The sequence below is a fragment of the Apteryx rowi genome, unplaced genomic scaffold (genome assembly GCF_003343035.1).
Source record: "Apteryx rowi isolate R43461 unplaced genomic scaffold, aptRow1 scaffold_44, whole genome shotgun sequence".
Taxonomy (NCBI): domain Eukaryota; kingdom Metazoa; phylum Chordata; class Aves; order Apterygiformes; family Apterygidae; genus Apteryx; species Apteryx rowi.
In genome coordinates this window covers 2757217-2771408 of record NW_020450694.1, presented here as the reverse complement: position 1 = coordinate 2771408, position 14192 = coordinate 2757217, and the positions used below count along the sequence as shown (strand labels likewise).

At 40.5% G+C, this 14192-nt stretch overlaps 1 protein-coding gene across 1 annotated transcript in view; it reads left to right on the top strand.

The window, feature by feature from the left end:
* Nucleotides 1–14192, top strand: part of PTPRT (protein tyrosine phosphatase, receptor type T) — a 344949-nt gene that overhangs the window by 104417 nt on the left and 226340 nt on the right. Inside the window, exon 8 of the mRNA XM_026076804.1 lies at nucleotides 12222–12515. Within this exon, the coding sequence (XP_025932589.1) occupies nucleotides 12222–12515 (294 nt within the window). The remainder of the gene's footprint in view (nucleotides 1–12221; nucleotides 12516–14192) is intronic.

Sequence of the window (14192 nt, the reverse complement as noted above, 5' to 3'; positions counted from 1 at the left end):
AACGATCCTTCATTCTGCAGACAAAGATGTGCTAGAAAGCAAAAGTTGCTAAATAGCCTCTATAGGCAAAGCTATAAAATCTCGTCGCCTTCATCCCTTCCCGCCATCATATGCTGGTAGCATAGCAACTGATGAAGCTGCTTGAACTTGAGTTGACCTGAAATTACATGTTTCACGGTTTGTGTGTTTACTCCTGCCTTTCTACCTTTTTTTTTTTTTTGGTGCTTGTTGAGTTTACATTCCCAGTCCCTATGGGAGATTAGCAGCTTGTTCATGCAGAGAGCTGGAATAGATTTAATAACACATGATGTATGAGCTTAAATAGCCTATGGAGTTAGAAACATGAGAACAGAGCTGAAGCTGGCCCTGACTAGTGATGGGTGGAGAGGATCTCCTTTTTGATAGGATGCGAATGCAGTTTTCAGTGTTTTATTGCAGACTTGGTGCAGCCATAAGGGCAGGCTCCCACAGATGGATGTTGCAAGTTGTAGCATTACAGAGTTGGCTGTTACGGAAAGTAATGTAGAATGTAAATATGCAGAGATTATAATAACCTCTGGGGTTCTCACATGGGGGAAAGGCAGCGAATGCAGAGGGACTGGTTCAAAACCAACCAGCAGCAAGCCACTTGGGTGACTGTTGGCACCTGCATAGTTGCAGCAGTTTCTGGTGGAGAAATGGCTATGTTTTCACAAGGATTTCTAGGATGCTCCAGTCTTTTATTGTCCTTTGTCAAAGGAGAGCTGATGCTCGCTTCCGATGCTTTGTGATAGTTTCATAATTGCCATGTGTCTCGTGTTAAATGCTAGCTTGGCTTTCTTCCTAGGTCATTTCAAGACTAACATGAAATTTTAGCATGCATATCTCTGACACATCTGTCATCAAGGGCAAGATTCAAGTAATGAAGGAGGCAGGAGAACAAATGACTAGTTGTGAGAGAGACTGTATCATGGATGAGTCCAGAGAAAAGGACTTTGTTAAACAACCCAGGACTTGGTCAACAAGGAGCAGTTAAATGCTGGTTAGAGAAAGTCATGGTCCTTTTTTGTTGTTGTTATGGTCAAATTTAACCTGAACTTTTTTCTGTGTGTATGTGATCCAGCTTGAACAGATGGGACTGAAATGCTCCTGCCTCCAAACAGTCTTAATGAGAGAAAGAAATTCCTCCTTTGACAAGAATTTTAGCCATTGAATTATTAAATCAAAGGGCATCACTGTCACCAGTGCATGTTCTGGCTGCATTTATAAAAGGAAAGAGTGAGTTGTGCTCATCTTTTCCAGAGAAAAGCATAATTATTAACCTTAATAGGATGGTTTTGGACTGCAGCAGCTGAGTTCTGCTGCCCTCAAATGTGAGGGCATTCAGAGAGCCCACTGGTGCTCAGTATTACTTCTTGCTGAGCAGTTTTATTGCACAGCTTGCTGACTTTGTGGCTTCCACCTCTATCGACTGACTGTTCTGATACCTCGCTGTTTCAGGCTGAAGGCCAGGCGCTGAGAACACAAGTGTAGAGAGGTGGAGTGCATCTCGCCTAAATTTGAATAGCGGTCAGAGAAAGGGACAGTTTCAGGAAGCAATTCATTTTATCTGTCTTAAATATGCACCTTAAGATGAGTTGTACAGTTCTCTGAAATTGTCCATTTCTCTCCATTGACTATAAAGGGAACCTGAGATCGCTAGTATGGACTTGTATAGCAGCTGCACATTGAAAGGCAGGATAGTTGTAACCCACTCACGGGTGCCTAAATTCATAGCGCACAAAACTCTTATTTTGTTGGGCCCCACACAGTTCATGAAAGATCTCTGAAAACGGAATGATACCGTGACAATGTAATTCCATAAGCCACAGGGATTCTTGTTCATAGTGTCATTTAGTAGCTATTTTGCAGCTAAAAACATCAAAAAATTGCATGCACTTTAGAAATGAGAGCCAGTCGTTCATTCTCCCCAACCCTGGGGGCTGGTTGCTCTTAGAGGCTATCAGGGGCCGCCTGCGCATTGCGTAGGGTAGCACTTCTATCCATGCGAAGGAGGGTTGTCTTGTAGCACTCCCAGTGTGCGAGTTTTACAAATGTGTTTTGCTCCAGTACTGGAGATTCCTGCATATCAGTATCGAGCCATTAGGGAGCCATGGGAGAGTCTCCAATCGTCGTCTTTTTCCCCCCTCTTTTACAGTACAAATGATGACTCAAAGAGAAGCATTCAGTTCTAATCTCTGTGAGTTCTTGTAATAAGCTTTACAATTAGAGCACAGAGTCTTCCATCTAATTCACTTAATTTACGCGGGGAAATGAGATACTGTTCGACTAATCCGATGCTATTTTCTTCTTTATTAAAGAATGAAAGCATCCTCTGAGGCTCTGGTGGGATTCAGGCTAAAGCTTCTGAGAGACAAATAGTATGAAAGGCTAATGAAATAGAATAGTACGGTAATTCCCGCTTGATATCTGGTGCCCCTCTCCTTTAACCTATAACACAATTACAAGAAGAGTTGGTAGGAGGTAATTGGCCTGTATCAACTCTTTCTGGTCTCAGGGTGGATTTGTAAATTTTTGTTTAATAAGATGACATGAATAGAGATAAAATTTCTTCTTCCAGGGTTTGTTGCGTGTGTCTTGCATGGAGTGCTTTCAGGAATGAGTTACAAGGTTTTCTGGTGCTTTATAGTAACTCCTGTAAGAATTACTGTTTTTTCCTCTTAAGCCCAGACTGCCAGTTGCTTAATTTAGAACATACTCCTTGGTGATTTGAAATATGTATTTCCACCACTTCTTAAGGGGAAAATACATAGAGAAGATGTATTCTGCATCTACATCAGGCTGCAGCAAGTTCTCCCTTAGTACATATGTAGGTATTTGATGTGCAAGTACACTGCTGTGAGGTGTAAAGGGAGTGTTCTGTAGTCTTTGAATTTTGGGATCTTTGGGAATGCCGGAAGACTAACATCTTGTCAAATGATGGGTCTCTTGCTCTGTTGCCTTTCTTTGATGTTGATTGCCATCCCCGAGATTTGCTCTCCTCTTGCTTTTCGTTGCTGTTGTGCTGGTTCTCTGATCACTTTGCTTCGTTCTTTCTCATGTTTCTGGATCATTTTTCTTTTGTCCCCTGCTTCTTGTACGTACACCGCTGGCCTTTCTTTACCTTTTCTCTTGTTCTCTAGGTGATTTCCTGTGCTTGTGTCATTTCCACCATCTCCTCTGTCTTTTTCTTCTCAGACCACTTCTCTCTCAAGGTCTTGCTGTGAACTTGTGATTCTGTCAACACAGAATCGCTTGACTTCCCACCTTTCCCCGCTGTAAATGTAAGCAATCCGCAAGCCATCCACAGGTTAAACTTTGCATTGGCAGTCATGGGTTTCTTTTGCTCCACGAAACTGCAGGCATTTGCCAGCTCAGCCTGTGTTATACAGACCTGCGTCTTAATGCTGTTCCCTTCCCATGATACCAGTACTTAGGACTGAATCATTTACAGCTTCATTTTTCTTTAGGGAAGAAATTCCTACTTCTTGAGGCACTAGTTTAAAGATAATATGCATAGACAACTTTTTGTTTTAAGGTAGGGGAGGGCTGATTAAATCATAAAACATGGCAAATCCCTTGGAGACAGAAGCATTAACTATGAAGAGAAAAGCTAGAAGATAAAAGCAAATGATCTGCTGTGGCATACGAGTATTCTGTATCTTAGAATTATTAATGTTACTTATCGTTGTGTTGGTAAATTCTGTGTTGGGAAGGAGGATCGGATGGAGCGTACTGACGCTAAATTTGTTAATCCATAGAACAATATAGCAGTGCCTCAGCGCAAACCTCCCTTACTGCTCCCATGTCCTAGATCTTTAGCTTAATACCAACCTGTCAAGGGATGAAAGGGTAAACTGCCATTTTGTCTTTTAGGCTTTGGTCATTAAGCACATAAACATCCTCTGTCTGATGATTCATGAGGATTAACGCAGTGTGGATCTCAGTAGGGGCAGGAGGAGCCCTGCATGTCCACAGCTCCATAGTAGGGGAGTACTGATGGAGGAGGAGAGGTTAGACTTTGCTCTGTAAGGGTGATGTTGGCCTGGTGGGACTGGCCTGTTTCACAGACGATGCTAAACGAGCTTCCCGCAGTAATGGCTTTTGCACCTGTAAAATGTCTAAACCTGTAAAACCATTGCCTCTTGTTCTGCAGAGTATAGAAAGCCCAGGTCTTCCCCTTTGCTTGCTTTCCTAGATTTTGGCTTTAATTAAATATTTAGAATCGTTGGTTTCAGAATTGGTTCTGGGCACTTTTCCTTGGGAGAAGCCTTGTGTTCCCAGGCTACTGGAATTTAGCAACCCGGGTGAGTTAATGATGCACTTCATTAATGCAGCTGGCCCTCTCTTCCAGCACAGTTGACATGTGTCACTGCGTTCAGCCTATTACTTTACTCTGAGACAGGTTTGAAAGTCTCTCTTTGAGACAAAAAAACCTCTCGGTACAGTGCCGGTCATGGCCGTGAAATACTCTCGTGCTAAATATTTTAAAATCCTTGTGCCAGTTTTTTGGGCAATAAATGGAACCTAGAAGTTCAGACAATCACCGAAAACCAAAATTCAGCTGCTGCATTTATAACAGATAGTGTGGAGTGTGCTAATAAATAATGCCCATATAAATACTGTCATTCAAAGGTCAGGCTGCTTATTGCTGACGTGTAAAGCTAGCAAAGAGTAGCTTATGCGAATGCTGTTCAGAGAGTAAAATGAATCTCTGAAAGCCAGCAATAATCATAATAAATGTACACAAAACAGTTCTGAGAAGATGGCAAATTCTGCTTAAAGGATGGAGGTGCAAAAAATCAGAACATAGGCACTTTAGCATGGTTCCATTTTTTTCTTGAGAAAGCTGCTTCTGCCTTCTTAAATGCAAATTTAAGTACCTATGTTCTCAGCAGCTCTTAAATTGTAAGAGTCTATGGCTATTGTGAGGAAAACTCTACAAATGCGCTTTTCTCTGTATTGTTTGTAAAAACCCTCTGAGAAGCTTGAAATTCGACTTTCTTACCTTCCAGTCCCATTCTTATCTGTTTGGCAAGCATAATTTCCACAGCTGCACATTGAGGATGCTGTGAGAAAAGCTTACAATCCCCATTGGCAAGGGAATAATAAATATCAGGTTTGGAAACACAGAATCCTGCTTCTTGGGCAAATGTCTTTTATAGCAGCCCCTCCTGCAAGCCCCAAAGAATATATAATATTGTCTGCCGATCTTATTTTTGGAGCCCGTGTTGTATGTCGTATGCATGCATGGAAACAAAATAGGGCTGCCTGTGTACGTGTTGCAACTGTCTTCCTGCTGCTCTGGAGTTTTGGCTACATATGGTATTTGCACGGCTAATATTTTGGAAAGACTGCAGGCTCATCTTGATGCTTGTGAGAGTTGTATTAACAATTTGACTTGTTGGCATGATTACGGCGTGCTTAATAACAAAATAAGGGTAAACTTAGCACTGCTGAACTTGCCATATGCTAGTGTTTTGTAGCATCAGTGGTTCTTTTTATCTAATACCATCCGTAGGCGAACACAAAGGCAAGTGAGAGTTTATGGTCTCTTTGGTTGTACGTTTTACCAGCTGAACTTATTATCAACAAAGAATGAATTTTTGAAAGAACCAAAGTTTTATTCACATAAAACCCATAGCTTAAGAGTTTTATCCAGTTATTTCAAGATTCATTTTTCTTTAATGTCTTTTTCTTATGGATTATTTCACAGAAGACAGTGAAACCAGTTGCTGGGTATTTTTCTTTCATGTTTCAGTCTTCACAGTCGCAGCTGAAGGATAAGAAGTTACATGAAACTGGAAAAAAAAAGTTTCAGATATCTGAATTTCTAACCTCAGTTACTCTAGTTATTTATTTTTTTGAAGTGTCAAGTGCATTCTTCATGCAGCAGGTAGCTGACCTGTGAAATTCCTTGCCAAGTGATGACACAGGTGTTAAAAGATTACTTTAGGAAATTCAGGAAGTCCTTAAGCTGGAAATAATTAGGATATTATGTAGAAATTTATTGTGTAATTGCCCTGTTCTTGCACTCTTCCCTAGATGTAGACTTATGGCTGCTACTTGAGAGATGATAGTGGGCTTGATGAACCTTTAGTCTCACCAGGTACAGCTGCTGTTACATTCTTACATACTCTGTTTCTATGAAACAATTCATCCTACCTTAATAAAACAGTACAAGATGAGAAAATGTAATATATCCAATAGTTACACTAACTGGCCCTAAAAGACTCAGCTGGTTTCCTTTTGTTTTTTCTCTTAGAAGGGCAGCCTCCTCTTTCTTCTTTAGAAAGAAGTAAAAATTCATGTCTTCAGTTCTTTAATTTTGAATCTCAGAATGATTGAGGTTGGAAGGGACCTTTAGAAATCATCTGGTTCAACCCCCCGCTCAAACAGGGTCACCTGCAGCAGGTTGCCCAGGACCCCATCCAGATGGCTTTTGAAAATCTCCAAGGATGGAGACTCCACAACCTCTCTGAGCAACCTATTCTGAATTTTAACAATTGCTAGAAATTGCTCACACAAGCAGTTCTTCCTCTTGCCCTGATGTGCTTTTGTGAAATTTCAAAACAAACAAAACCCCCCACATATAGCAATTTGACGCATAACATTTTCCACCACATTATGGAAATCAGAGATATTGGTAGAAAAAAATATGTTTCCAAGACTCATTTTCATATCTTGGATATTCACTGGTTTTGAGACAATTTCACTGACAGTTCATTTTTGACCTCCCAGACACCTCTGGAATATTTCTAGAGGCGCTTGGGAATGACCTGGTTCTTCTTCTAACCAGCTGTGTTGGTGGGACTTCAGTCTCCTTTCACAAAGGATTGATAAAGCAGTCTCTCAGCTGTGCTCCTTTCCAGCTTCATAATCAGGCATTTTTCTTAGTTTGGAGTTCATTGCTTTAAATCTCTCATAGTAATATTTTTAAAAAGGCATTTGGATCGGGTTTGCTTGGGAATTTGCACTAGGTGAAATTTTCACTTCCCTCGTCTTTTTAAGGTCATATTGACTAGACCCTGAAGTATGTGTTTCTTCGTATCTTATATTTAAAGTAAAACTAAACACAAACGTAAGAGGAGTTAGGTTTTTAACACTGGAAAGTTTAGGATATGTCTGCTCTGCATACTGGGACAAGGTAGAAGTAGTTGAGATAGCACTAAATCAGGTAGCTCTAGTACTAGTATGACATGAAGCTCCAGTTTATCTACTTCATGTTGCCTAGTTCAGACGTACCCCTCAGTCTCAGTCAGTGTTTGCACTGACATTGCATCATCTGTTGCAATAACAATAAAAAAAAACCCGCACATGTGAGAAAGTTAAATAAACCCTCCAATTTGAGCCTAAAAAAAGGAGGGGTGTAGACTTTCCACAGTCTTGTAAGAATGGATCACCATATCACACTATGTTGGAAAATGAAAAGCAAGGACTGAAATTACTGTTAGTATCATAATAAAACTTGTAATTTTAGCCAAGATCAGGACCTGGCTGTGAGAGTCACTGTGCTGATCCATACCAGGTCAATAAAAGAATAATATTTCCATTCTACAGATGAAGACTGTGTTTTGCTTTCCAAATTTGTGGCTGACCTTGGAACTTCCAGAGCAGCCATGAATCATAGGTTGTCTACCCACAAAAGTAATCTTCAGTAGAAAGAAATCATCACTAAGGCAATAATATAAGTATTGAGTGAATCTGAATGGTAGCTGGGTGTTTTATTCAAGCATTTGGTTCTCTTCTCTCCTTGCTCTCCTCTATATTAGTTCCTTAGCCCTTTTCATCTTCCAGTGAAACTTGTCATTTTGGTGAATATTTAGAAGTTCACCATCTGAAAAGATGGTACAGTTTCTAACTAATTATATATGAGCAGTATTCATCTAAAAAATATATAAACTTTTCAGACTAACACAACTTTAGGAACAAAATTAATACGAGTGACATTGACTGAAACATTTAAATACCTCTTTAATTGTCCCAGTGGATGTTATCTCTAAGTATCTCCTTACAGAACCTAAGCAAAGGGTCTCTGTGTTTCATACTTGATAGTGAAATTCATACATTTAAATTTCTGGTTAAATTAGGACTGAATATGTTTCTTGCAACTGTATTTTCAAGTATTTTTCACCATGCCTGCTTCTTCATCATATGCTGTTGCCCAAAGGGAAATTCATCCTTAGTTCTACAACTTTAGCTTCTGAGCAATCACAGTCTGCTAAGTATTCAGCAATCTCGTCTCGCTCTTTCAGACAGGAGTTTTAAATGTAAGCAGGTGAGTTGGATGAAAGTTGACAAAAAGAATTCATAAAAAGTAGTACTCAGGAAAATAATCTTAATGTGCCCCTGGGTGCATTTCCAGGATGAAACTCTCTGCTGAATGAGGAATATTTGTCACACAGCTGGGAGGGAAACTTCCTGCATGCCGTTCACTTGGTTAGTAGTCAATCTATTACATTTCTTAGTTGCTTAGACATCTAAGATCTACTGATATCTTTCACAGGATTTCCCAGCACCTCATAAAGAGATGATTGCAGTTGCCTTCTCGGTAGTAGCCAAAATCTACGTGACATTTTGTATTTTTCTCAGGAGCTCTGTGGTTCCAAACAGCTGTGAGGCCACCACTGAGGACTGACAGACCAGCTGCGTCCTGTCATGTTTCTAATGGGCTCGCTGGTTTTCTCCAGCATACCATTTTCTTGCATCATCTGCATCATCTTTATGGGGGAAAAAAGTAATGCAGAGAACATGACACAAATAATTCATCTTCCATAACGTCTTTTCCTTCTTGCCAGTTTCCAACTATCAGAGTTTAGCAGACTTCTATTGTCTTTCTCTTTTTTGGCCACTTCCCTGCTGGTATTTTACCACAGAATTACAGATCTCTGGAAAACTAAATGTAGAAAATAACCTCTGTTCTCACATCCATTTCACCCATGCTTTGTCCAGGGTTTGGTCACTGAGCGCTCTGTCCTTCTTTTTGGAGCCTAGTCTTCTTCCATGCTGTAACAGTTGTCCCATTGCTTAGAAAATTGCATGTAGAAGTAATCCAGTAGGAGAGCAGAAGCATTCAGAAACAGTTGCCCAAGAGTAAAAAATGTCTTTCACAGCAGTCAAAGTATTTCATCTTTCCTTGTCCTTCATAGTGGTTTTGTGTTCTCATGTTGTCTGCACTATTGGCCTGTTGGTGTCCAGTTAAAGCTCTAACACTGTTCTGCCTTCACAGCTGTGGACCACAGCTGTATTTCCTCTTCCAATGGGAGAAGGTGGCCATACGCTGAATTCTGTTCCTGACTGCCTAGCTGCACCTGCTTTGCACGTACGATAAAATCTACTTATGTTCAATAATCTTTCTTTGACCTTGTAGTATATAGATCCTTCTAGTCTACTAGTTTCTCTTCTGTGACTGGAGGAAGAGGAGGAGAGGCTGAAAGGGAGCAATTGGCTAGATGAAGCTTGCAATACACTGTCTGGATTGCAAATACTGTCTGGATTAAATGGGGCTTAAAATATGAGCGATTGCAATTACATATGTACAACCCCAATCTGTCACCGTGTTTATTTAATCAAGATCACATAGAGATTTTAATCAAAATAGTGAGCTCATAACATCAGGCTGGTCATCTGTAACTGACAAGTGTATTTCATTACAGAGGCCAAAAAATGGTCCCTGTATATGTGCTGGTTTTGCTAAATAATGAGGAGTTTGTTTAAAGCACTTGCAGCAATTTGGCACAGATTGATATTAAAGTCTTGCTCCCTGTCCAGTTTTTGCTAATAAAAAGGAGCCCTCTGTTTTCAGTGATGCAGGATTGAGGAGACACCTGTTTCTCTTATTATACTTAAAAGGACAGAAATACACGGGGAAAGAAAAATAAGGGGAAACTACTCTCGCTTTTGACAAAATTTGGCTTAGATACGGCCAAAAAAGAAAGAAGTCAACAATGTTGGTTGTCTCCTTAATCTAAATCAGTTTCTAAACTTGCTTAAAAGTTACTCAAAAGACAAGGCTATTGTGTATATTTCGTGAGACAAACTGCTCTATTAATTTAGCTCAATCCCATAAATCTCTTCTAACTTGCAACCAAATCCCAAAGTAATCTGAATCGTGTTGCTATTGAAGCATCTAAAACCCAGGAGTATGGGGCTTAGTATTTCATTTGTTGCATATGTTCGGATATGATGTGACTTGTAAGATGTCATTTTTTGCGCTGGGAATAAAAATCGCTTAAGTCTGTCTTCTAATTGTCTTGCAAGTAATAAATTGTTTGTGATATATAATGATCAGGTTTTAATGAAAATGCATCTACCTGCGTTTCTTGAAAACAGCTTTCTTGGAAAAATAGGCTTGGTAAGTCAAAACATAATCAGCCTGACATTTCATATCAGAAAATAATTCTGCCTAGAGCAATGGGAACAGTGCAGAATAAAAGCAGAAACAATTTTCCCCAAAACCTTAGCTCGTGACACAGCTTTGCTCATGTTGGATATCTGACTTTTTTTCCACGGTTAACAGTACACAACTGCTGTAATCAAACTCTATGAGATAGCATGGCTCAGAGTGCAAGCAGTTAGCCAGAGAAAATAAGATTAACTAACATTTCAGTTGATCATTTTGTCTAATAATGGTTTCCTACTGTTGCTTTCCTCCATAGAGCAGATGCTAACCTGCAAGACCACTTTTGGGGGGAAAGCCCCTGTTCCTCTCATCTGTGGTGCTCAAACTCATTTCCTCCATGTTTCTGTGTGTCCTGGGTTCTTCCAGCTTTCTGGGCTCTTTGAGAAATCACCTGGGGGCATGGGATAAGTCCTGTAGCACTCTAAAATTTGTATCATGTTGTAACATTTACAACATTTATAGGATGCTTCTGCAAGAAATGTGTCCTTTCTTGTTGCCTTAATATCACAAGAGAAGAGAATTTGCGTGTCCTCTGGGCAGAGGGCGAACCAAATTAGTGTGTGATGGAGGGAAAGCTAGATGAGATTAAAGAAATTGCTCATAATCTTGCATGGTTCAGTTCAGGTTTTCAAAACCAAAAGGCATACGATATTCATGTGGCTTCCAATATGCAAGTGTTATTTATACGCTGACTTTAAAAACAAAGCAAAGCAAGCAGACATAATCCAGAAAACCAAAAATCAAGCAGGCAGCCAGACCCCGTAGACTTTTTGTAGATATTCTCCAACGGTGTAGCTGAGATATCTTTTATTAGCTTGCTTTTGTTTTTATCACAGAAGTAATATTCAGCGATCTGGTTTCTGTCTCCTGATGATGCTTCTCCGACTTTTTCCGGGCAGTCTTCAAGTCTCACGCAGACTTTGCTGCGGTACCTTTGCCTATGAAGTTAAGCAGACTTTTTGCAATTGGACATGGCACGATATGTTGCTTCAGGCATGTCTTCGACTTTTTCCTTAGTTGTGAGCTACCAAGAGTCCAAGTTAGAGTCAGTTTTAGCAGCCTCCTACCTCTGATAGCACTGACCATGTGAAGATCCCCAGCGTTCAAATTTACCGATATCTTTTCAGACATGTAGCCAGTGGTTTGATTTAAAAATATATCCTGTCTTTAACCTATATTTTGTTGGGTAAAAATTGCAAAATGAGCAAGTGATTTCAGTTTCCCACATGTTGCTAATTGTGTTAAGTATCACGCTTCTTTTGGCTGAACCACAACACCATGATTGATGATTGTGATATTCTTCCCCATTGGGTCTCATGGCAGGGAAGGGTTGTTATGCCGGAGCCTTTTTGTACCTGGGATCTGCTAAGCGCACTCAGTCTTTATTTGCAAATTCTTTCATCCCTTACCCCCCCAATATTGTATTGACTGTCGTCGTTCATATTCTTGGGGAAGGAAATAAGTGTTAACTCTCTGACCTTTGCAATGTGACTGCTGTGTCTTATTTTAGGCAGAGGTTGCTCTGTGGGTACTGTATTTTGCAGTCTGTGTTTCTGAATTGGTAATGCTTTTTTCTCCCTCTACCCCCACTGCGAGGGCGTTGAACTTTTAGCACAAATATAAGAAGCCAAATTCTTTTCAGTAATGCATTAAACTGTTATGAAAGATTTGGTAAATGACAGTGGAAACTGTCTCTCTGTAACAGAAGATTTTGGCACAGCCTTGCTACGGGTACATAAGAGAAATTTGATCCTTTTGACAAAATTCGCTCAAGCCTCTTGTGATTTCTTTATGTCTACAGAACCCCCAACTCCTATTGCCCCTCCTGAGCTGCTGGCTGTCGGAGCCACCTACCTGTGGATCAAACCCAATGCCAACTCCATCATCGGAGATGGGCCCATCATCCTGAAAGAGGTGGAATATCGGACGACCACTGGGAATTGGGCGGAAACACACATTGTAGACTCCCCAAATTACAAACTGTGGCATTTGGATCCTGATGTGGAGTATGAGATCCGAGTGCTGCTCACGCGCCCCGGAGAAGGAGGCACAGGGCCCCCGGGACCACCGCTCACAACAAGAACAAAATGCGCAGGTAGGGTTTCTCCTGCTTTATACTCTGTAATGAGGTTTTGGCTCGCTTACTAATCCATTAACCAACAGTACTTCACCCCTCCTTATTGTGGGTGTGTTTCTATAAAGATTTAAATTTACAGTAAGAACTGTGATGTGTCCTGGGGTGTTTTACTTGTCTTTTTTTTTCCATAGGCAACTGTTTGAGACTGTTGTTTTTGTGCATGTAGTATATTTGCTTGTCAGACTTTTGGCTACAGTATTTTACTGCTTTCTGTTGCAATGGGCAAGCCAGCAAAAATGTTTCAGCCAATTCTCTAGGAGGCAAATTGATCCTAAGACTACCTACTGTCAAATTTTTGCTCTGTAAGAGCATAACAGGATATACGTTGTTCTTGGGTAATCATTCAGTGTTCTGTATTAACAAATCGACAGTGCTGTTAAGTGTGTTGAAGTGGCAAGTGTGAAGTTGTTAAAATACATTTTTGTATCTGTTTGGTTCTGATTCTTCTCGTGTCTGACAAAGAAAACTGAACGCTGTGCAATGTCTTCCCTTTGTTTTTTATATTGGAGCAGATCGATTTTGATCAAGGGACAGAAAAAGTCTATTTTTCGAAACCACATTTGCCTTTCCTGGAAAAACTAAAGGATCGTGTTCCCTCATTTTTCAAATATGTTGGCTATTCATGCTGTTTTCATAGAATAATCTTTAGGCATTAAGGGAAATCAAGCTCCTTGCATTGCTAGAGAATGAACTAAGCAATTTACTACCTAGCGTTTTCTTCCACCAAACAACTGTCTTCTCAAGGTTTGCACTTTTGTAGTTTTTGCAAGATCGTTATTGACAGAGACTGAAAGATTGCTCTCCCCCTTCATCTCCTCCCCACAAATAAGGGGTTTACAGCAAGTGGATTTAAGTAGCGGAGAACTTATACAAAAGCACACTCGTTCCAAGTACTCTTTCTGAACAAACAGCAAGTCTGAATTGTGATAGTGCCTTAGAATGCACCAAAACCAGCCCAACGCCTTCCCGGAATGGGATTTAGTGCTACATCAGCAATCTTCACATGCTGGCATAACATGGGAACCCCACCAGCACCCTCTTCCCCTGCAAAGAAGGGAAGTCTAGCAAGTAAAGAGTGCTCCGAGTGGGGGAAGAAAAGTCATTATTGCTTTCCCTTTTTGGTGCAGGTTATTAAGCAGTGAATATCTGGTGTCTTTTTGAGAAGAATTGGTTAAAAAAAAAAATTCTCATGAGGATCTGGCACGTGTTTGTTGTGTTCAGCACTTGCCCATTGGTACAGACAGATGTTTGGAGGCTTTCCTGCAGATAGTCTGAAAGCATGCAATGACACTTCTGTCCTGACCTATTTGGGAATTTGGCCCGAGCTCCTCTACTCATCTTTTGGCTGTCTCCTCGTCCACTTAGCACTCGAGTTGTGGTCTCTAAACTTCAGTGGAAATAACTACATGAGAGCCTGGGGACTAAGGGCACTACAGCAAGAAAGAAGAGGTTTGAGTTTGGGCCCTGTGCTAGTCTTGAAAAACATTATTCCTTTCTGCTCGAAAATGAACACTCACAACCTCATGAAGTCTTGAAGTTGCACCAAGAGATGCATGGTTTTGCAGACTCTTTGACAGAGCAGCAGGGTTGTACATTGTATACAAGATTTTAGAAGGGCAGAGCATAATGTCCTAT